Here is a 25,720-nt window from a genome sequence, read left to right as displayed (position 1 = left end):
TAGTAATCTATACGATCTTTTGTCTAGTACCAACTTGGGATGTCATATACTGACAGTAGATAATGGAAAAGCCAATGAAGCCAAAGAGAAAAACACAGGGAACAGCAAATTACTTCTGCACTTATGTACTGAATAATTCAATGTAATAAGAATGTGTTGTATTTAAATCATTTGAACATTTAAACAAATTGGCTGTTGTACTGTTAAAGTGACCCAGGCTAAGACAGAACACTTAAAAATAATGTACTGATAATAAAAATATAAAAGTCAGTATATTTCTGTACTTCTCAACTTGCCCAAAGAGACACCAGGGATAAGGAAGAGCATGTAATCACTGTTAAACTTCCATTATTTTCTGTTGTTTGAAAGTCTATTTGGATCCTTGTGAGTTTTTTGTTAATAGACTTAATTAGAGCATCCATTACATGCTTGATGTGATTTAACTGTGCAGTACAGAGCAGCTGTATGCTGGGGTTCATGGCATTATATTTCTTACCAAAAACAATTAATTTTGACCCTTTACCTCCAACATTTTTAAGTGGGTGTTTCAGGCCATGTCCTGAAGATTGTAAATACATCAGGTGTCTTCCCAGATGCCTTCAAAGCAGCTGCTGTTAAACCCTTACTAGAGAAACCCAACCTAGATGTTAATGCGCTGACCAGCTACAGGCCGATATCCAACCTTCCATGCAATAGTACGTGAAAAGTTTCAGTGCGAACAAAAAAACCCTTTCTAGAAAAGAATATCCTGAAGGAATTTCATTAGACTTAAGAACACAAACTAAAACTAAAAAACTAAAACAAAAAAATTAAAACCACTAAAATAATCAGCCTCCTCAGTTTAAATTCAAAGTTGATTGTCTTCCTGACTGTGTGTTAAACTGGTTCTAAACATAATATTATATAATATTTCTCATTCCCAAGACGTCAAATCCCTACGCTTTGTCATGTCCTTTGGCGTCTGGTACCAACGCACATGGCAGCTTTTAGCATCATAATTCACTGCACTGGGGGAAGCCCTTAGAGTCACTGTTTAACACTAAAAGTAGTCTTAGTTTAAAAAGAGAAGTCAGGGTGGGGTCAGGGTCGAGGTGGTTGGGGTGGACCCAAATATTTGATCGCTGGGTACACATTAAATTTTTTATTTTGAGATTTGAATTTTTAAGGGGAGTCTTTTTTTGTTTTGTTTTGTTTTTTTTCTCGCATGCCTGACCTCTGCTCAGAGCAGTGAAGTAATGCTCCAATTTATATCAAAGGGAAAGAAAAATGAAGCCCTCAGCTAGGTGAGAGCACTTTGAACTGAAGGATGACAACGGCAGTGTGGTAGTTATGGGGTTTATTCATTTTACAATTGCATAATTTCATTACAGATCAAAAAAAGTCAAATAGCCACATTTTAATATTAATCAGAAGCCCAAACTGTAGACTACAACAAACTAACAACAACATAATAAACACATTTAAGCCATTATATTAGATCGGTTGAAGAAGAATATGTAGTAGGCTATAATAAAAGTTAAAAGTGATCACGCATAATAACGCTTAAATACCGTCTGCTCTCCTTGGACACTCGTCCATCTAATAGCCTATATTCCCGATTTCTGCTCTGGACCTGCTCAGTTCTGCCTCTCAGTCTGGACTCTCAGGTAGGTACGGTTTCACAACACAGTTAAAAACACACTGTTGTTAATTAACTTGCTGTTTCTGTCAGCCTACGTTGTGAGAATTAATGAGCTGCCATTATCTCTCCCCTATCGGATTCTCCCTCACTCATGTTATTGCCAGAACCTCTTGGGCATTTATCCTTCTTTTGCTGATCTGCTTATATCTATCAGATACGTAGCTGTAGCTCGTGACAGCCAGCTTATCAACGCTCACTTAAACAATCGGCGTAACTCGATCAAAAAGTCATCATTGATTCTTTTTAGTTTCTTAATTCCTTTAAAGTTAAGTTATTTAAGTTACATAAGTAATGTTGCTTAAAGAGGTCATATAATGCGTTTTGACTTTTTTCCTATCCTTTTTTGTGTTATATATCTTTTTGCACATGTAATAGGTTTGCAAAGTGAAAAAGTCCACCGCAAAGGGAGTAACCATCTCACACAATACTGCCTGAAAACAGCTCAATTGTAGCCCAGCCTTTACTTCCATAACCTATGTGCTTCACTTTGCTCACCTAGTGGCTAGTGTGGCACGCACTCAAACACACTGGTGGAGAAACACACTCAGCTGCAGGACACACAGTGACTAGACGTCCGCCCGCTGCCTCCCATCACCCCCACCCTCCCTACTCAATGTTAGAAACCAGTGCACAGTTAAAAATTTATATATTAAAGACTTACCACTCTGAAACTCTTGACGGAAACATGTACAGCTGAACCGAAGCCCTACTTACCCGACTGAAGCGGCGTTGTTTTAGATCGCACAACTTGTCAGGACCTGCCCTACTCTAGTTCTGTTTGGCTAGACGCATACGTGATACTCCCAACAAAGATTGAATAGACGTGAGATGCCTCATCCCATAACTAAAACAAAGCATTCAACACACAGTGTGAAAAAAGGTACTGCAGCAATGTGCACAAAACCTCTAAATAACATTTTAACCCTGAAAAAGAGCACAATATGACCCCTTTAACTTACGTTTCAGGAAATAGGCTATGTTGTCTGGCAAAAACAGGTTTATGGATCCAAAGAAAAGACTCAGAACTGCAGAACAGCATTTTATCATTTAGCAGAGAAACACACAGAGAGATGTTATCTATTACATTACAAGACGCGGGAAGCATGGAGCAACAGTGAACACACCAGTGCAGATGTCATTCGGTACTACGTTGGTGTCGATTCATATGTGTTACATCTGAGCTGTGAAAACGGAATCACAGTTGAGTTTATGAAATGCAGAAACTTTGTAAAACATACTGCTGATGGAGAAAGTAAGCAGAAGAGAAAGAAAGAGAGAGGCGGGGCAAGCCCATGTGTTTGCAGCAGAGGTGTGTGTGTGTGAGAGAGAGAGAGAGAGAGAGAAAGAGAGAGAGAGAGAGACAGCGAGTGTGGGGAAAAGAAAACTAAAGGGAAAGGGAGATTCAAGTAGTGAGTAGACCTAAACACTAATATAAGGTGGAGAATGAAGTAGAATTAAAATGGTGAAACAGGAAATAATCTACTAGAATTAGAAACATACCCTGCTCATAAAAAGCCTGTCCCCGGGCCACTTTCAGAGCAATACACTATCGTAATGGGAGCTCAAACCGTGACACAAGACCGTGGACATTTGTGTGGTAGTTTCTGTCTTGGTTTCAGAACCTTTACAGCCCTAGTCGTAACTGGACTGTATGTGGTCGAATCTATTCTTCACTAGAACATAGATTAGAATAATTGGTTTTCAATAAAAGCCTGAGAGCCATTGCAATCGTGTGAACTGTTCACAGGTGGTCATTGTCTGTGGTGAACCTCTAGCATGGGATTTCAGGGTATTTTATTCCTCGCACAACTCAAGAGAGCACAGTGGTGTGAGTAGCCTACTGTTTTTTATCCATTTAGCTTATTAGGTGAAATCCACCAGTAATAAGATCTTGATCATGGCAGAATGCCAGCAGTTTTCCCTTGTTTGCTCACTGTTGTGGAAAATAAGCACAAAGTCATTCCAGCAGTTGGGTTGTCACCTCTGTGTGAGAGTAGATTTTACCCCACAATCTCTTGTGGATTCGCTAAAGGCGAATACTATGCCCATCGCATAAGGACACTCTTGTATAAACATGACATGATTATCACTGTGTAGATACCACTGACACAGTATTGTCAGTCATTCACATTGCACAATACCTCACCAGGAGCAGTTTTATTAAAAGTGAAATAAGTGAGAGTCATGCTGTGTTGGGTTTTTTGACTGAACTCAGTAATTCCTATTATGTTGTTCTTGATGTTGCCTTATGCCCACTGTCTGTTTTTGCTGTACCTCTCATATGTGTTTTCCACAAGTAGCAGCTCTGTAAGATTAAATGATGTTTATTTATGGGTGCAAGTTAGCAAAGGGAGAGTGCAAAATAGAAATGGCAATGGCTTCTCGTTCATTTTTGAATTTGGAAGTTGATTTAGACTGATAAATAACTATTTTCTAATTCTTGATACAATTGTTGTGTCAGCTATGAACCTTTAAATGAGTGAATCTGTAGCTTTGTAAATGTTTCCCTTGTGCAAATATGTTTGCTATTAGTATATCTTAGTGAGACTGCAATGTTCTGATGAATAAACTAGCTAAAATGTCAGTGCGTCTTTGACCATACAATCAATGTAAAAATTACCAAACCAAAGTCCAGAAAATGTTCAAAGCATTAACCAACAGTTCAATCCAAGGTTTATACATATCAACACACGGTGGGTGAGACCTGTAGGATTTGTAATCTGAGTAGACTAAGTAGCAAGCTAACAAAAGCTGCTCGCTCCAATTTAAACATTAAAGCTAAACAACAGTAGGCTAATTAGCTATGTTACAGCATGTTGGACTGTGTTTTAACTCAAGGAAGCATACACAATGTGGGTAGGGAATGTGGAGCTTAGAATAACAGCAAAATAACAATCAAGCTAACATTGGCTGCTAGCACTAATTTGAACTTGATAGAGTAACTTAACCTCTGTACATAACAGCAAGATGAACCGTGTTTTTACCCTAATATTTTTCCTTCTGATATCTAAAACATACAAACAAAAACACATGTATTGTAGGTAGCTAACAGTAAGCTTACTAGGTTTTGTTTGAAATATTATCTTTGCCCTCAAATAACTAAAACAAATAGCCTGCTATTTTGCTGATATGCTTGTGTATATGTATTGTTTCTTTTTTTCCCCACTAAGCATGTTGCAGTATATTTAAGCATGGTTGCCCAACCTCTACCTGCCCAACTACCATTCCTGTAAAATTCATGCAAAACGCCTATTCAAGGCACATCCGAAGTAAATTGAATGTAGTTCTTGGAATTGATTATTACAAGTTTAAACACACTAAAACTAATGTATTTTTTGTTTCCGCTTGAAAATGTTTGCTAACACATGCATAGCTGTGTGTATAGCTGGGGATATACCAATACCATTAAAGATTATTATTTTACACAGTTTTTTCTAAGGGTATGTATTAGCATATTTTTAAAAATACGCCACGTCATGGCTGCGTTGCGGTTGCTGGAGCTAATCGCACTCATTATCGTCAATGCTTGTGAGTCCAGTAGACGCGGCCGCAACGTGTCCCAGAAGCATCCCAGACATGTGTCAGCAAAATCAGGCAGGCAAAATGCTCCTTGTGGGAAATGCAGCCTTAAGTTGACGGAATGAAACGGGGTCATAGGGAGCTGTGAAGAAAGTAGTAGAAGCACAAAAATGACAAATTAATAACAAGTCAATATTGTGGGGCTGTGGACTGGACATGTGAACTCCTATTGGGTTGAATTAGGTGTCAGTCAAGTTTATCAGCTAATATGAATACAAGACATCGCATTTGTTTACATCCAAATCTGAGTTTTTACGGTTAAAATGTCATACTAGCCACGTCTGCCGGCAAATGTGAAATGGTGCAGCAGCAGTCCCTGGAGATTTATTGATGGAATGATCCTGTTTTGCACTAAATTATTTTACTGGATTGGATAGTCTGGAACTTTGACAGCATAACAAGACAGTTTTTGTTAGAATTTAATCGACCAGTGGATTACTATGAGGCTTCATAGGTGAGTCGCATCAATTTTGGTTGGACTGACAGAGGCGCTACTTGTACCCGCTGTGGTGATTGTAGCTTGAAATGGTTTGCATTGGTCGAATCACAAGGATTTTAGCTGAACATACCAGTACTGTAAGCTGCCACCAGGGCATGATGGCCCATTAGTTGTGTCCATGTCTTGATCTTCTCCATTTGTGTAAATGTGTGGCAAATGTGCGTCTGTGTTTGTTTGTGCCCGGTGTCTCACTCATTCGTGTTTGTCGTGTTTACTCCACACTCTATCTCCGCATTTATAAGGAAAAAGGTTGACAGAGGTGTGGACAGTGTGGTAACAGATAGAAAGTAAATTGACAGCAGACATGGGGTCACTGCTTCTCTGCTGAGACACTGAGCTGCCAAAAGTAACATGCAATAGTCACAAAGAGTTACATGCATTGTTTGAGGGGTATCATACAAAGAGTCTGTGGAAAATGTGGCTGCTACAAAAGCTTCACACAGCTTCAGAACTTGCCGGCACTGTCGCTGCAGCTCACCAGCTTTGGCCTCAATATTTTTCCTTCATGAAATACTGAGCACCAAACTGTTGCTGGCATCCAGCTGGGGTTATTTACTATACTACATGGGTCACTTGAGACTTTATAGCTCTGCCCCTGGGTCCTATGAGCTTTCCAGAATGATACATCATCAATAAATAAAACATGGACACCGTGGCTCTGTATCCGACACTGTAAAGATGGTGATGCTGCTATAACTTTATATTTGTACACACCTGCCATGACATGATATTACATGGGAGCATGTTTGCTGCTCTTTACATCTTTATTCCTCTTCTGGTATGCTCACTGTGGCCTGGGAGAAGAAGGAAAGGCATGTTAGATGAGCCATGTTTGACCAACTATCTCTTCATTCACACACACACTCACATCTTACTTGTCTCCGTCATTGGCTGTACTCCCAAGTGTTAGAGCACATTTGTTGATGTCAGAGCACGCACGGCAGCAGGGAGCTGGTGATATCTTGTCAAAATCCAGGATATTAACAAGCGAAGCCTGGGAGACCAAGGCTTATTGATTGTGTTCATTCCTCTGGCACCTTTTGTGCTGTTGACTTCTTCCACCATTGCGGACATTCAAGCTCTGTCTCAGCTCTTGTGCCTGGACTGTAGATCAAGAACAAGGCCGACACTGCAAGGCAGAGTGCCCTGTGCTCCATCTGCTCTGGCTGGGATTCATGCTCTGCTCCATGTGCTGGGACTAAAGCAGCTTCTTTTCACCTTGGACACAGAATGGTAGCCATGTCGCCAGTAAGGATGACAGCCTATCCTCAGCCACTTTGTTCATGGCTGGTAGTAATATACTATTACGGAACATAACCAGCAGCTCAGTGGGCTAAATATTAATCGCCCTCTTCTGACACTGTGCATTTGAGTGAGCTCATGAACTTTGTATGTCTTTAAGTAGACTTTTCAAACACACAGAGGCATTAAGGTATACAATAAAGGTTTCTTTTTTTCCCATGTAGTGTAATGTTCCATTCGAATATGGCACTATACTGTACACGATGTAATGATGTCAATCAACTAAAGTGCATTGGATGCATGGGATATCAATATTTATTTAATAATGCAAGGTTATGCAAGAAAAAAATTTTTTTTTTTTTTCAACCAGTTATCTTTAAGTGGTGTCTTATTCCATACAACAAACATTATTAGCTGACCTTTTAGGACAAAGGAACACTATAAAATACCAAGGCATATGGGTCCAAGACATGTGTTTATGTATCTCAATATTTTGCAACATGGGCAGAAATTCTACTGTGTGTAAGCTTAACTTATCCGGGTACAAAAAAAGGGTTTACAAAATAATTGAATGCGCCCTCCACCTCGAATTGATCTTAACACCTGCTGTTTACTTGCTTTAATACTTAACACCTGCCAACTGATGTAGCAGCTCCAATCTTTAATTAGGAATTTGACCTGACAGCATGGATCAATATTTTGGATGAAAATTATGCATGCTTATTAAAACTTTTTTTTTCTTTTCTGAATCATTTATTGAACACTGGACGGAATCCAAAAGGAATATGAGCCAGGCTGTGTTCCCCTTTTTATCAACCACTGGTATTGGGTGGACCTCTGCCTACTCCCTACCTCTCTTTCTTCCTCTTGCTCTAATATTTTCAAACTCTATACTCTATATCTGTGACTCAGACCGTAACTGTGTACAGTGTAAAGTCTACCTGAACCATCATAGGTTGATGTGCCATGTTATTCTATCAGGAGATGACTAGAGCTATATTATGCTAGGCCTACTCTCTGATGTTGCACCAATTAACTACTTATTAAAAGTTATTATTTACATATATAGTATTGCCACTGAAATGTTGAATTCTGGGTTTTTATAATTAGCTGTCCCTCTTTATTTGTCGCCCAGAGTTTTTTAATATTATTATTATCATTCCCCTTGGCTAGGTTGCTTTTGTTTAAAAAACCCCTCTTATTTAATTGGATGATCTGGTGTTTAAAAAGTCAGAAATACATGGTAAATGCAGTTTGGGAGAACACTTTTTTAAAGAACCACAACAGTTTTCTTTTTTTTTTTTTTTTAATTAGTTTGAGTCCTAGGAAGAGCTATTTGCAGAAGTGGAAAGTGAATGTCAAGAAGTTAGCTGCTGTCTGAGAGGTCCTTGTTTGACCTTTAAGACTTGTTTTATAAAGAAAATATGAATTCTGCCTTCTAAACATCCCTGGTTGTTGTTTTCCTCCACCATCTCAATTAGCAGCTCTGCGTTGGGGCTTATGTGAAATAGCACACTTGTAGACATCCAATGTTAATTGCAGTCTGACTTTCTCTTTTTCTCCCTGCGCTATTATATCTCATTTTGTCGTGACTATATTTTGGCGAGCAGATGTGCTTAAGCGACTTTTTTGCTTTGCTTTTTGAACTGATCCATCCTCTCTTTTTCTCTCTTATTTTTCTTCCTCTACAGGTGATTCATCTCAAATCGGTAAGTCAACTTCCTTCTAACCATGTTCTTTAATATGCACTCAGCCCCCTGCCATTGCCACTGACTGGTTACAGTCCATCTTTATTATACAGTGCAGTTGGGTGTGTGTGAACATAAACATGCACACAAACAAACCACCAATTATCTCTTTTAACTTCAGGTGGTGTAGAAAATGAGCAAATAAATATCACTTTGAAAAACTCCTAACTGTTGAATAGAAATCCCTACTGAACTTGTTCTTTTTTCCTCATTGACAGTCCCCCCACCCCCTCATTTTCATTGTTTATGCATTGCAGCTATTTCATATTTCCTACTACATTACCTTTCATTAGTTTGTACTACTGAAGGGGGTATTTCCAACTGTGAAAAGACAAAACTCTTAGTCCCTACTTTGTGAGTCTCATAAACTTACCAATGTAAATGCAAATTGTAAAGGTTTCAGTGAATGACTAACCCATTGGGGAGCCCAGGCTCATTGCTGTTTGAGTAACATTGTACTGTACAATGTTGCTATGCTGCACTGCCTGGATTCAATCAGCTGTTCCTCTGTCATTTTCAAGTTCATGAAGTTTGTGAATGTGACTCATGTTGTGGCTCAGATGCAGTGATTCAGACTCAGAGGTATGGATTTCAGTAAAAGACTTGTGCTGCCATGTGCATGCAGTTATACAGTTTGTTCCTCTGCCCCAAGTGAATTTTTAACACTGCACCTACCAGACTTTCAATCTGTGTGGTTGAGTGCTTCCCATATTTGAATGGGATTTTTGGTAGCAATTCAGACGTACAATGCATATCCTCACTACTATTAACGGCTGACTTTGTTTGAGCAAGCCCTTCCACATTGCACTAAATTTCAATATGACCTTCCTATAATGCAAAGTTATGGGCAAATTCCATTCTATCCTCCATGTTGTTGTGTACTAGGCCTAAAGTGCTCTGGACCATTACGGCATTTATTAAAGCGCGGACAGAGGCTTTATCTGTAAATTTGCTGACATGTCACAGCACGCTAGCTTTCTATCAGCATTTCATTTGGAATCAGTGGGGGTAGAAAACATGAGTGAGGGAAACGACTGGGATAGGGGGATGAGAGCAGAGATGGACAGACTAATGGGATGTATCAACACCTCACACAAACAGTAAGAAAGTGTGAGATTGGTAGAGTTTAAAACTCTAGCTCGCAGCACTTTGCAGCTGCTTTAGTGATGTGTCAGTGTTATCGCTCGCCTCCTAATAATTAGCTTTGTCTCGCTGCAGTACCTACTATGCATTAGGAATTGCAAATAGTTATACATCACAGCAGAATGTGTAGCACATAATGAGAAAAACATGCAGTCACACTCACACAGTCATGATAAAAAGGTTTTTAACCAATCCCATGGTGTACATTTTCCCTTGTGAGTTTTGTACTGCGATGATTCAAACTCCTGATCCTTATACGTAAATCGTTTTTTGTGTGCTTGTCAAGCTTTGTCCAGTGAGTGTTTGGCCCAGAGATCTGATGTCGTCTGAATACTAATGTGGCATTTTGTCAGTCTGCGGCAGCTTGGAAACAGGGTGGGGACTGGAGGTTTGGTTAGGGACATGTTCACCCTCTGGGTGCAGTGGAGAGTAGGGACAAATACTCAAATATCACACCCATTTCTTACCACCCTGCAAGAATCAAGATCCAGACAGGCTAAGGAATAAAAAGCTAATTAAAATTTAATCTGAGAGGCCAGTGCAAATTGGGTTTCATCTTCATTAAATCCACCAGGCAAAAAAGAGGGAGATCATTTTGCTTTTGAGATACAAGCTGTTTCTGTGTCAACCTGCACATTCAACATATTTCTGGGATGTGTGCTTTTGTTTTTCGTGCACATTTTGTAGACCTTTGAGGTCCCAACGGGAAAAATTCCATATGCCTACAAACCTGTCGTCATACATTTTCTAGAACATGTAAATCATACCTAAATGACAGAAAGCCAATCACTTTCAAGATGACTTACATGACTGTTGTATACTAACAAGGCCAGGTGAACTGGACTTTAAGTACGTGACATAAGTCACATGAAGTTAAATATGTGGTTAACATAGTTAACAAAACAACTTGGTTAGGTTTAGGAAAAGATTGTATGGGTATGGGTCATAATAAGTACGTAATGTAAATCATGTGACTTCACTCACATGAAGTAAGTAACCTGCGTAACATTATTTAACTTAAAACTTAGGTCAACTTAAATAATTAACTTAGTTTCACAAATAACACAAAGCCCGATCTCCCATCCACCTCCTAACATGGACTTTCACATGGGAACGAATTCCACATCCAGCTCCACACCAGTCAAAGGAATCATGTGTAGCAAAATATATCACTGTTGGAAGTTAACACTGCTGTTTTTCTAGACAGTCAAGTTTGTCTTTTCATTGTCTGGCTTATGAGGCAGGTAGTGGCTGAGGTAATTGTTGTCCCTTAGATGTAGAGGCAGGCAGGCACACTACAAGCAGAGATCCTTATCCTATTGCTGGATTTCATTTTGACTGCAAAAATTGGCATCGGCTGAGGCAGAGACATCTTTCTGTGTACGTCTCTCTGTCTCTCTCAAGCCTTGTTTGCCTCAGCTCAGATGATTAGCATCTATCTTTCCCTTTTTGTCTCTCTCCCTCCCTTGAATGGCAACCACAGGCTAGTCAGAGCCAGCAGAAGCCTCTTCAAGCTGATGCCGCAGTGGGATTGGCTGGCTCACCACACATGGTAGCAGTAGTGCTTAGTGAACTACACATCTACAATTTGGACACGAAAATGAGGGATTCGGGCTCTGTGTTGGGTGGAGGGTGGCACTTAACGGAACATATTGTTTTTCTCCACACTCCCCGTCTAAAAGGCTCAATAGTCAGACAAACCCCCACAAATGCCTGGAGCTATTTTTTTATTCAGTCATAGTTTTTTCATAAAAGTCCCAAGGTCTAGCAGTATGTATGTATTAATTATGGAAGCTGCTTTATTATTAGCGGTGGCGCGGTGGTGCAGTGGTTAGCACTGTTGCCTCACAGCAAGAAGGCCGTGGGTTCAACCTCGGTTGCCTTTCTGTATGGAGTTTGCATGTTCTCCCCGTGTCTGCGTGGGTTCTCTCTGGGTGTTCCAGCTTCCTCCCACCATCTAAAGACATGCAAGCTAGGTTAATTGGTGTCTCCAAAATTGTCTGTGGATGTGTGTGCTTGTTTGTTAACAAATTATTGGCATGAAAGAACAGCCCTGTTGCAAACATTTAAACAGTTCATAACTTTACTAATTTATGAATTTCTTTCATCACCTTGCCGCACACTGAGGCAATGTTATTTTTGATAGCAGCGACCAGGCTACATTATTGAACAAGTCTTATACGTCGTCCACAAACATGGAAACCATAGACAGTAAAACCACTTTATTATCCCTGGGAATGCAACCGGTACTTAAGCCATTTCCCCCGCCTGGCAATAAACAGCATGGCCTCAGAAGAGCCCAAAAAAATGGCCATCCCACAATATAACACCCTGAGCCTGTGGCCACATTTACATTCTGGAGGAGGGCAGTAATGAGATAGCTACCTGAGATAATTACTACTCAAGGCGTCCGACTCTCATCACCTACCACAGGGAATCAGTTTAACTCACTACAATTAAACGGCTACTCATTAGCTCCATTTGAGGCCATGTTTTATGCTCCACTGTGTCTTAACACAACGGTGGCTTAAATAGTGGAAACCTGGACCAGCAAATGTGGGAAGATGCATGGGAATTTAGATTTATAGATTGGAAAGTGATAGATAGTAAAGAATAGCGTAATGTAAAATTATTAGTGAACACCTTGTCTTGCTTGTTCCCCAACCACGTGTATCCTGACGGGCTGTTTTTAACAAGGATGTTATTTTTTCATTTGCCTCCCTCTGTTAAGCTTTATTTGCACCTTTCTGCTTTTGCTACACAGTGTGTGGATCAGGGGTGCAATTGTTACTATTTCTTTCTGGCGAGAGCTGGTTCAAGTTCTTGACATCTAGGTATTCAGGTCTTCATGGCACAGGAGTCAGAACAGATGTTAAGGCTAGGGGGGGAGTGCATGTTGGACCCTTTCTCCCAGTATATAAAACCAGAAATGACTGTATATTCAGTGTGGCTGCAGTGTGGCCTAGAAATGACATCATTAACACTAATGACAATAAATCCTGACTTGTAAAATGTTTATGCTGCTGACAGTGGCTGTCTAACTGCTTTGCTGACTTTCTTTCCCTTTTATTTTTTTGACGCTGGAGAAAACCCTGACATGGCAATCACTCAAACCTACTGTCGTTATATTTTACCCATGTCTCGTCTCAAACGAATAAATTAAACTGTAATATCTTGACTGCTGAGAAATTGCGTCGGATGGTTATAAATGATGGTGTGTTGATGGCGCGTGATCGTTGAGCTTAGTGTATTCAGCTAAGCAGTGTGAGACTACACACTAGGAATATGAGATGCAGAGCACTGCTAGATCTACATTGGTTCTAGCATGTGAAGATTAACGGCTTCCACTTCCATTAGCCTCAGAGTAATTGTTAAGACAGCGATGAACAGTCCATAGCTCTAATCCTCAAATCAAAGGGAAGCTGCACAGACCCCCAAAATTCAGGTTTGATTTCCTTCACTCAAAAAATGGGACTAAATCTTTCCATCTTGTTCGGAGATCACAGCACAGCGGAGACGTACTTCCTGTTTTTTATTAAACACCTATAATTTGAGTCAAAGCGCTTGAAAGACGTTGTCTTGCAGTAAGGGTTTGACATACACTGGGAGGAAGACCTGCATCCCCTGGGGAAGTGATGAGTGCCTTTAGGAGCACAAAGACAGACGGGGAAGAAAAACTCAGGGAAAAACAATATACCGAGTTCAAAGGTTCATGGAGAACAAAGCACGTGAAAGAGGTGAGCTCGGCGTGTAAGAGTTGTTTTTGTTTTTTGGCACGTGCACTCTTTGTTAGACACACTTGCAGAATCGTGAGGAAGCAAGACTATCAACAGAAAAAAACACATAGAGTCCTTCCATCTTGACTTGACTAACCCTTCCGCCAATCCCCCTATGTTGTAAGTAGTGCAAAAATCCTCCTTGGCATTAAGTCACATGACGTCCTTTGGAGCTTGCGTCGAGCCCAAGGCTGAACTTCATTACGATACTCAGGCTCATTGCAGATCTATTAGGTTGATTTGACTCCAGGAGGGGGTAGAGAAGGAGCTGGTGTGTGGGGAAAAAAAGGGGCAGAGTAATGTAGTTATATTATTGGAGCAGCAGGGATGTTTGCTAAGTATAGGGCCAGGCCGCTGCTTTAAATGGGCCTTGGTGCCCTGTAGCTCCACAGCTTAGATGGAGCGTTCATTAACCGCTACAGCTTATTACTGACAGCTGGTGCTGGGTACTGCCCAAGGCCAGTGGCATACATTAACACACACGTACACACACACGTCACTCTTATGACTTGATATACTACATTCATTCCCTTACTTGATTACATTTACTCCTTTTTTTTATTTAATGTATATGGCGCTGTGAGTGTACACTGCAAACAGGGGATAACAAGCACCACCACATGAGACAGATTTGCACACTTTCTTATTAGAAGACTGTTTTCTGTGGGCTGCGCTCTACCAGTTATTCATTCTCTCAATAAAAAGATAGAAGCAAAAATGAGCTCCAACTCTGAGCTTTGATAACTCAATCTTGATTTTTCTTTCTCAGACACACACACATATAGAGACCAACACTTGCCTGTGTTGCCTCAGAGTCGTGACTGTGGGTCTGAGGACACGATGACAGACACAGGCAGCAGCAAACCGTACAGACAGGAAAAACAAAAACACAGGGAAACTTAAAGGGTTTTTCATCATGCCTGTTTGCCAAAGTCTTTTAAACCCACCCAACAGGCTTTGTATTAATATTTCTTTCTAATTCCTTTCTAATTTGGTCACCCACTGTGGAGTTTCCCAACCATGAAAGAGTTTAAATGTGCAGAAGAACAATCCTCGTGTCAGATTTACTGAGCTGTCAGTACACATGGTTGGTTTGTAAAAATATGAACAACATACAGTATTTAAATAAATATGTTTCTTAGCCATTGTGAAATGGTGCACAAGCCTGATGAATCATAATCAGCAGTGACATGTCAATCATCATGAAGAGTGAAAAAGGTAATCCATAATGGAATAGAGTTAAAGGGGCTGATATTGAAACATCTGATGAAATGTAAAGAAACATAGAGGTAAGATGAGCAAATGGAAAGTACCAAAAACAAACAAAAACAAACAAAAAATTAAAACATGTAAAGGCAATTAATGAAAATAACATTTCTAAATACACCTTTGATTGGCAAAGATGGCCTTGTAGTCTGCATAACATCATACACACTCAGTTAGGTGTCAAACAACCTCATAAATGAATGATGTACATATATTAGATTGTTCAATTCATTAATTTATTATTTTATTTCTACTTCCCCGCATCTGTGCTTCACACTCGGTTGACTCAAGAAAACCTTGTTTCCACCTGGTCTGAAGCATGCGTGAGGTCCACACACCTCAACTCCAAAACAATATTAATAAAAAAATACAATGTATACAATGTATATACATGGTATTTTTTTTATTAATATTGTTTTATTTGTGGGATCCATCTCATCCCATGCAAGTGACATCAAACAAGACTACAGGAAATTATTATCCATATGGAACTAGTATTAACTGGGCTGAAGTGATTTAAGCAAAGGTTTGTGAAAGTACTGATTATATAAAGCACTGCACCCTGCATTCTGATTTTAGTGTTAATAATCTGTCTGTGTTTGTGAGTGTTTGCTTTGTTTGCGCAAATTTAAAGAATAACACAACGATGCAGATTGTTCATAGATCATTATGACAGACACTGAGCTTCTGGCCCGTGTAGCTGCATACAAAACACGCTCTCCCTGTTTCTCTTGGCTGGTATCAGATTATTTAGTGCCACAGCAGATATCTGAGCTGACCTGTGCTAATGTAAAAATCAGATTCTGCCCTTTTTCTACTGTACAGACAGAAAGAAAAAGATTATTTCTGTCGAGTTACAAATAGAAATGCTGCATTGTAGACAAAAAAAAAAAGATTAAGAAATATCAGATAGACAGACAGTGGATAGAGTAATAGCATTTTAAGCATAAACTGCATCATTTGTCAAATAAGTGAAACCTTGGTATGATTAATGTCAACAAATTGGCCATGGTGTAAACAATTTACCTCCTGTACTTCTGTAAGCAAACTGTAGTATATATCCTACTCCTTTCATTTGATATGCACACTACTGCTTCCCTCTTGTACACAGATAATCTCTTTATCTGACTCATCCAAAATAAACAATGACAAAATACCAAAAATGCTCAAAAATCAAAGATCACACCTCTCAAACTCTTTCAAGGGTAATGCGTCTCATACATTCCCGTACAGGTAATCTTTGCTCAGTATAACACCATATTCCTTAATATTACAGAAAACACATCCAGTTGTAACAATAACAGTTAAACATAATGCTAACATTAGTATGAGAGACTGGAGCTCCCTTATGCACGGCCTCATTATCCAGGTTATCCACCATGCTCCTACTATTGCTACAGAAACAGCAAACATCTCCTTAGCTGCTAACCAGGCAGATTACACAGTTGATAATAATGATAATAGTTGCTAATAAACACCTACAGAACCTCACAGTGCCACAGAAGTACAATATAAACATTGCCGTGGCCCAGTACACTTAACAGTTAACATCACCAGCTTACACGCAAAATGAGAGAATATCACTTTATATGGACAACGTTTGCCTCCCCCTTGTACAAAGATAATCTCATTATCTGACTTGAATGAACAACACGGTACCCTAAATTCTGACTACAATGTAGACTTTTTTCACATGAACATATAGGAAACGTATGAAACACTCTTTTAACGTACGTCACCTCCAAGAAATGATTTAATAATCTACGCATGATTTATTGTGCCACACTTATTACAGTCTTGCGTCAGCCACAGACACAAACGGATATCTTTCATTTTTGTGTCAGAACATTTGATTTATTTATTGCTGTCAGGATGTAAAGAGGATTTCAACACATATAACAAAAAATACGTCTGAAATAAATTGCCTGACCCAGCTTTAACATACAGGTCACTGGGGCTAACTATAAATCAAAATTAGGTTTTAGTGTTTAATACTTTTTCGGCTAGAAATGTTTTATTTTTCCAACACCCTCATTTCCTGATTGATGACAACAATTGTATCTGATCCCATGTTATCTCACTCCTACATTAATCATTGGACAATTTCAACATGATTATGGCATTTCCAACAGGGAGATATAGGGGGCAACACACACATTCTCACCCCATCCCTCTTGTAAGGCCCTGGGGCCAAGGGATCCAACATCGCCTCAGCCACTATGTATCTGTTAGTGATAACTGCTCTGTGGTTCCCAGGCCACGGTCAGCAGCAGCCCCCAGCCAGCCTGATCGATAGGGAACCCAATAGGAGGGATGAGGTCCATGAATCAACCTGTCTGGATATGAACCAACACACACATTCATTGCAGGGGACACACAGTATGCGCTGAATGAAAGCATAACACATACACCAGTGCATAAATGTAAAGACAAATGATCCATACATAGACTATTGCAGCTCCATAGCACCAGAATCACCGCCACTATGGAGACACGCACACAGGAAATAGTTTTCTTCCTGATTAATGAAATATCTCAATTTAAGTAGCTTATTACCAGCTTAACTGTTACTAATGTTTAAGAATGTTTTAGTTCTTTTAGTTAGTTTTTTCAGCAATCAGGCATGCAAAATGCCCTGCATGCTATACAAACAGGTTTTCAGTCTGCTAAGCCATTGTGGCAACTGTGAGTCAATCTAAAAAAAGGTTTGAGAAGTTAATGAATTGATAAAGTTGCACTTTCTACACTTTTTAAGTACTGTGCAGCCCATCTGTATTACCTTGTATGATAAGACACAGTGGGTTTTTAAAAAATCTGTATTCCACCGTCTCAGGAGCCAGTTTTATGTTACTTCCCATCTCATAACCCAGCAGAAAAGAGCTCCACAGCCAGGGGCCAGGAGCCTAGTTGATAGTGTGGCTGAGGCTGCTGCATAGCTGCTCTGCTGTTTTATGGTGGACTACAGTTTGATAGGACCCCAGTTTCCTGGCTTGTGGTCTTACACAGAGTGTGAATGTTTGCTGGTTGGATGTTTTGATGTCAGTGGCTCTATCACAGAAGTATTGAGTGGATGGTCCACAGCCTACAGTACATTGTCCAGTACAAGTATCTAAAGTGATACATCAGCTTTTGAGGAAAGACAGGCAAAGACAGACACCATGGCATCACATTGGAACGCACGGGGGAGCGGGTGGGCCAGAAACCGGACTTTCAAGCAGACCAGTGTTCGTTTCCCGTATGAAACAAAAAGTCATGCGCGTTTATTCTTCGTTACTTAGGTTACGTAAGTTGTGCAAGTTGTGCAGGTATCGTGACTTAAGTAAGTTAAGTCATGTCAGTAACGCTATTTTTAGCAAAACCATGATTTTTTTTTTTTTACCTAACCAAGTTGTTTTGTTGCTTTAACCTAACCAAGTACCTTTGGGGCCTAAACCTAACCAAATTGCATCATTTCACAATGTTTTAGAACGTAAATAACGTTCCATTTCAAAACGTTAACTAGCATTTAAAAGCCTAACCAGAAGTTGCATATTTATTGTTGCTAAATTGACAGCGGAGCCATACACATCCAAAAATTATGCCAAGGGGTACCTGGGGTGTTTAAAAGTGACACCGAGGGGTGTTGACCAAGTGTAGATATGTGACGAGTTGGGAGGGAGAATGTGTTCTCTCACACAAACACACAACAGCAAAAACATGTCAGCAGCAACACCACACGTTATGCATTTTGTTTTGCCAATGTAGTGGGTAAGACATGTAAGGCTTCTTCTGAGATGATGGGAACAGCCACTGGCTGTCTACCTCAGAAACTGGAGGACAGGATGTCTGAAGGTCAGGAGGTGTTGTCAGTTGCATAAATCCCAATGATATTTTAATTGTCAAGTTTCCCATTACATAAAGGCAAAGTTGAACAACCAATGGAAAGAAATAATATCAGTAATTCCTTCAATTCCTTCAGCTATTCCTCTGTGGCCCTGTGGTGTTGCTGTGGAGCAGAGCGAGCCGGTACTTGGAGGTGATAAATGGGGGCCTGTAGACCTGCAGTGTTATCAGTGCTACTAAGGCCTGCAAACTAGGAGAACACAGGGTTTGCTCTGAGGTAGAACACAGCCAGGCTATGAGGCTAAGGTTGATATATCACCGCACAGTCACAATAGGATTCATGTTGTAAGGGTCTCAGCGAACATTGTGAGAACAAGTGAGCCAATAGGGCAACGGTGTGTGTTTATGGAGAGTAATTTATGTTGGTGTACTGTATGTGTGTACAATTTAAGAGTCCTCGTACAGTTTGATATAAATCACTCACACAAAATCTTGTGTACTTCAGTGAGTGTAATGTGAGGTGAGGTATATATTCCACTCTGCAGCAGAGATGAGTGACTTTTTACTAGGACCGCTGTGAGTGTATACGTGTGTGTGTGTGATTGATAGATGCACTTGTTAAAAAAGGGCATGCGGCTGTGAAACGACCGCCCAATTAAATCCAATCTGTTCCAGAGGACGGATGACATCATAAAAGTACGTCATCCTGCTAGTGCCTACACAATGCCCACACACACTCACAGACACACACACACGTACTACGGCAGTACAATAGCGCCTAGCTTCCATAGAATGACATTTGCTCACTATGCTAAAAATATGTACTTGACAGAAACAATCATCATCATTCAGCCTACTGTCTTCTACTTCTCCTTTCGTCCTCCTCTTCGGACTGTGCGTGTGCATGCGTGCATGCGTGTGTGTGTGAGAGTGAGAATTAATGTGTTTATGTCTGCATTTGAAATAGAATATCCCTTAAAGCAGATATTTCTAGACATGCAACTCAGTAAGCAGGTTAGTAAAAATATCAGATAAGAGGAAAAAGTGAATGAAAAAGGCTAAACGAATTTTAATCCCCTACTGTTATGTTATCGTTCTCCTCTTTCATATTACTTCCTTTAACTTCAAACAGCTCTGCCTTTCCTTGAACAGTAAAATCCTATTCATGCCTACTGCAACTGACAGACAATATACAGCCAGTTTACTTGATACTGAAACATAGGAAACCTGCTATAACAATAAGACCGAACAAAAAGACAACATCAGTAACAGACATCATTTTTTTCATGTATCATTTTTCCATCTCTGACTTATTTAACTGTAAAGCTTACACTCTGTTGTCTGACAGGTAATTAATGTAGATGAGACAGTTATGCAACACTTCTCTTCTCAGCCTCATTGTGTCCCTCTTCCATTTTTTCAAGGATGTTATGTCACTGCAGATGAAGAGGGCTGTGCTTCGAAAATACCTCCAGTTAATGTCTCAACATATTTGCAGAATGGAAAATCTAATGAAATGGTGAAAATACAGACCTGCTAAAATAAACAGTTATTATAGCCACTTAATGAGTGAACCAGGCACAGCCTGCAGCTCTGTGGCTACTGAAGGGCTTGAGACATGCAGTATTTCTCACTGTACCCCGAATTACAAATAACAGCCTGAAAATAACTATATATTAGATCAGATGATGTTGTAGAATGATATGCATGAAATCAGACATGTGGCTGTCAATCATAGATCAAAACTGTGACGTCCAGTCTTGTTGGAGACCTTTCCTCCAGACAGCTGTTCCAAAACAATTAAATATTGAAATGCCCATTAATTGTATAATACTGTTGATATACTGAAGCTCAGTGTTTGCTGACATGCAAAAGAGAGAGAAAGCTGTGTGCCGTCTTACTCTGTTGACGGGTAAGCTCTTTTTACGTACAACCGAGTTGGCTTTTTCACACAGTGACATGAAGCCAATGAGCAAAATAGGCATAGACACCCGTTATGTTTTGTTGCCTAACTACTGATTCACGACGATAAAATTAAATATGAGCAGATCAGATGATAATTTAATTTGATAAAGTATGAAATCAGATATCTGAAGGTCCGTTTTACAAACAAAATGATGCCTGAATCACATAGCCATGCTTGCTGGAGACGTGAAGTTGAGTAGGTCACAGTTACTGAGTGTATATTAAAGGATCATTTCAGAATTTTTGAAGTGAGTAGTAGGTACAGAAAGTTTTGGAATCTGTGCAGTAAATGACTTAAGCCAGCAGCCGCGAACTAGCTACTGTTGCTGCAACGTTTTCCTCCGGGAGGACTGTGCCCGTCAAAATTACGTAAACAAAAACTGTTTCTTTTTGCCACCGACCGGCTCAGACTGTTATACGTCTGACAACATCATGGAAACTCCTCTCCCTCGTTTCCACCAGCGTTTCCTACAACCTCGCTTTTCACAAGATTTCAGACACGAAAATATGCAGAGGTTTAAAAATGCCGAAATTATCCTTCAAGAGGTAATAACAATGTGTTTGTTAGAATGTGATGCATTTGAGTCTCTTTTTCCAGTTGACAGTCAAATTCAAAGAAGCACAGAGCCACAGTCTCGTATCAGAACAGAGGTGACCATAGTAAAAAAAGAAAACCCCAAAACTTCCTAAAATGATACTGTTTTTTGACAATTCCTGCATCTGTTCCCACTAGTTACAGGAACCATGTCGATCCAGCAATGTCTTGCATCGGCTCCCAGGATGAGCACTCTGGCATGTAATTATGATGCGTGCAAATTAATGATCCTCTTGTAAAGCAGGAGGCCGCTATTGACTGCTGATCTACTGATAACTTCAGCCTTTATCACAACTGAACATTATTTAACATCAGTGAAGTTTTCACATCATCGTCGGCTTGTGATCAAGAAGCCTGAAGGCAGATAAAGTCACATTAACCTGAGGTTGAAATTAAAAACATGTAGATAAGCGTGTCGATGCGGTCTTGAAAATAGCACACAGCTTTGCAGCAATTTGAAATCAGTTAATTTTTCAGTTTTGGATAAATTAATCTCAAAATTTAAAATGGACTTCCAGCACGGTATTGATGGAGAGCATTCCCCCATTACATCATCAGATGTGGGACACTTCCAAATTGCACAACCAAATTTGAATATATTTTAGAATAAAAATCTATTTTTAACAAAATCTATCCTTTATTTTACCAGGAAGGTCCCACTGGGATGCAATATCTCTTCTGCCAAGGAGTCCTAGTCAAGATGAAGAGCTGTAATATAATAACTAGTATTCCTATAAAAGAACAGACATGGACAGATAACATCACAAAAAAACAAAAACCAGACACAAGCAGAAACATACAAGGATCAGAGATAATTGACAGAGACATTGGTTTGTCAAAACTGATTTTACAATACTTTTGAACATGTCAAGAGAGGGTAAAGACTCCAAGTTAAATATGCCTCGAGGCTCAGTTCAAGCGTGCAGGGCGTGAAGGGAAAGGGTAAAGCTCCCTTGGGTAGTTAGGACCATGAGGTGAATTTTCTCTGATCTGTTGTTACTGGAGTAATATGTCAGTGAACTGGATATGTACTGGGGTAATTTATACAGTTTTTGCAATAAAAAATAACATGTTTTTGGATGGGGTGAAGGTGATATATTATTTATTAGTATTTTTGAACATTTTTATTATTTACTGAAGCTTATATAAAAAAAAACCTTACTCATAATTGTCTATCTCCGTTGGTATTTTGATGTAGAGTCAGATGCACTTTGAAACATTTTAAATATTTTCTGTTAATAAAATAGTTAATAAAGCCTTGTGCAGCTTCAGCAGTATCAACTCTGTGGTTTCTTGTTTCCAAAGGATACATTTGAAGTTTTTCTTATGGCCATATATGTCTGAGATACACACAGATTTGTCATTTAAGTATTAGAAAATTCGCATTACTTACAAGTAAATAAAAGAATAAATTATAAAATAGAATATTTCATAGCAGTGTTCTATAGGTTAGTGGCTGCCTGCTTTTTCTGCTACAACCTGTTTCCAAAAAAGTTCTTCTGTGTGTAATGTTAATAAAAACAAAATGTGATGATGTGCAAAACAAGGAAACCCCATATTTAACTATGAAATTCTTGAAAAGTTGATTGTTTTTGGAAAATTGTAAGCGCATTTTGAATTTGATGCCAACAAGTTGTTTCAAAAAAGTTGGGACAGGGTCATGTTTACCACTCTGTTGCATCACCTCTTCTTTTAGCAACACTCTGTAAGCTTCTGGGAACTGGGGAGACCAACTGCTGTAATCTTGAAAGCGGAATGTTTCACCATCCTTGCTTGATGTAGGATTTCAGCTGCTCAACAGTGGGTCTCCGTTGCCGTACGTTTTTATTTACATTTTACACAGCATGTGAAGGTGATTTTAGAATTTTGGTGGTGGGATTAACCTTGGTTTTCATTTGTATTGCATAATGTGATTCATTTTCGTCAATGCAGATTGAGAATATTACTTTTTTTTGTATAGGTTTGTTATTGGTATTAGCTGCTGATGCCTGCAGGGCTAGCATCTGTTTGAGACGCAGGAGCTGCTTTAAAATCCAAACAAAATGTTGTTGTATTTTTCCAAAGGCATATTATTCATTACAATGATCTGGATGTTAATGTTTTTAATGAGAGAAAACTAACATTATGATGTATGGTGTTTAAGCTTAATGTCTACTAATGTGCTTGTTTATCAAAAAAGGCAGTAATGGAGCTATTCAAATATCTTATTTTTAGGCTACACAAAAAGGACAAGGAAATAAGAGGATTCATACCATGTTAAATAGTGTAAGGCCACCCCTAGGCTTACAGAGATGTTTTGACCCCAGTGCTCAGCGGCCAATGGGAACTTCTGACACCAGTTCAAAGTGGACGAGTGGCCAAATGGCTCAGCTTCATGTGAAACTGACATCTGAGATCACACATTCCACGCATTGTCAATGTGTTGTTAAAGCTAGGCCATTTTGTATTTTTTATTTTTTGCATTTGTTGATTTTTGTCAATTCTTGCCTGTAGTCGACTGACAGTCGAGTCATGTACGTGTGTTTGTGCGCGGAAAATGCGAGCGTGGTGGGGGATGGGTTTACACACTGTAGCTCCAATTTAATCTTGAGAAGTTCCAGGGCTGCAGTCTCTATTTATTAGCCACTGTAACTTACACTTTCCATTTCCAGCTAAACTGAGACTTATTGTTGACCAGTTTTTCTCTGCTCGCCTGCCCTTCACCAGTCTCGTGCCGAGTTTTGCGTGCATGCCGTGCGGCATGCTTATTGCAGTTCCTCGTGGGTCTATTTCAAGTGCTATTTAAAAACGATATAATATTCTTTGTGTGGTTCGTCAGTGGTGATAAATGACCCGAACGTCCCGCGAGGTGCGGACAACTCTGTCTCTACAGCAAGTGATCCTCTCCTGCCACTACACACATACACACACATACAAGCTACGCCCACACACGTGCACTGATTGTTGAAGAATAATTGTGAGCCAGGTTCAGGAAGTTTCGGAGACTTAACATAGCATGGTTTATTGAGCCCGGAGACCCAGTGCCAGCATACTACACGTGAACACGTCAAATGCCAACAACAAATCTCAAGTAGAGACCATCATTTGGTCCCTTTTATGTTTCTCTCTTCCCCCTAGTGCCTGTTGGTTTTTATATTCAGTCACCTTTCACCTAGAACAACTAATCTATCTGATGTTTAGACTCCAATGCTTCGTCATATTGGAATCTAGCACTATCCATGAGTTTTCTCTAACCTGTGGAGCCAGTGAGTTCTTGTAAACATTCTTGTAAGACTCAACCTTGTAAGATTCCTAGAAAACACTGATATCTGCTAGCCTGACGCCTGAGCTGCTGACTCTAACTAATCAGTCTATTGTTGTCTCCCTGACAAGGACAAGTACATGTGAGAAATACCTAAAGCTAGAATGTCAATAAACACTTATGGGGTCAGCTAAATTACTCTAAGCTAGACCTGTCTTACCTTTCCCTGTTACATCAACAAAGCCCCTTAAGAAATATTCTCAACACTGATGCCCCCTACCTTGAGGGTTAGGGTTGCGATTTTGAAATTTATTTACATTTTCATTTACAGCTGAATATGTTCAAATGTATATTGTAGTAGGCTGTATATTAGCACCCCCGTATCACCAAAATGGCATGATCCTCGTTTCGCTGCGAAGCTTCGACTGTGAGATTGACAGTCGATTCAGGCTCCGCCCATCAAAGCAACAAATCTTTTACTATTCGGGGTTAGCCCTACTTACTACGCATTAAAAATGTGTTTTGGGGTCTTTTGGGGGGAGGCCTGAATGGAGGGATTTTTTTAGTTGGATCTCTTGCTCGCTTCTCAAACATTGCCCTCCCCAGTTTTAACATCGCATATTTTTAAACTGCTTGGCTTTCCATAGTCCCTCCTGTGCATTAATCTACGCCAGTGTCCATACAATATTTGTAATGTAATATTTCTGCCCCATATCTGGATTACAAATAGTGTAACTTATGAATATGAATGAGATCTAATGATGTTTGAGATTAGTTGTTTGACTGTCTGTCAAAATTATCCAGTTAGGCTACATGAAGTTCATAATCTGGTTATGCAGGCATGTTAACCAGGTGTAACTGTTTCCTCTGGGTTTTCTGAACCAAAGAGCCCTGGAAACTATCAAAACACAAGATAATCATGTAATAGCCAAAACCAGTAAATGCTGCTCACTGTGATATTGACAGAATCTTATGGGTCACAGAAGATGGTGCATTGTGGCATGCAGAAGAGCGGGAAACTCCTGTAGGCTTTATGGCACACGCTCTCACGCTGTGCTGCTTGTAAGCTCTGTTTACACACAAGGTGGCTTGATTTAAAGTGCAAATTGATACATGTAAACGGAGCTCACGGGTGCTCGGATTGCCCGCGGACGAAAGAAAAA

General features: G+C 39.7%; 1 protein-coding gene across 1 annotated transcript in view; it reads left to right on the top strand.

Annotated features, from left to right (window-relative positions):
• The window catches only part of nrxn2b (neurexin 2b), a 578,222-nt gene that overhangs the window by 141,504 nt on the left and 410,998 nt on the right, over positions 1-25,720 (top strand). Inside the window, exon 4 of the mRNA XM_046065329.1 lies at positions 8,693-8,710. Coding sequence (XP_045921285.1) covers positions 8,693-8,710 — 18 coding nt within the window. The remainder of the gene's footprint in view (positions 1-8,692; positions 8,711-25,720) is intronic.

Source organism: Micropterus dolomieu, linkage group LG12 (genome assembly GCF_021292245.1).
Source record: "Micropterus dolomieu isolate WLL.071019.BEF.003 ecotype Adirondacks linkage group LG12, ASM2129224v1, whole genome shotgun sequence".
Classification (NCBI taxonomy): Eukaryota; Metazoa; Chordata; class Actinopteri; order Centrarchiformes; family Centrarchidae; genus Micropterus; species Micropterus dolomieu.
Note: the sequence above shows the minus strand (reverse complement) of the source record. Positions and strands in the feature narration are given on the sequence as shown.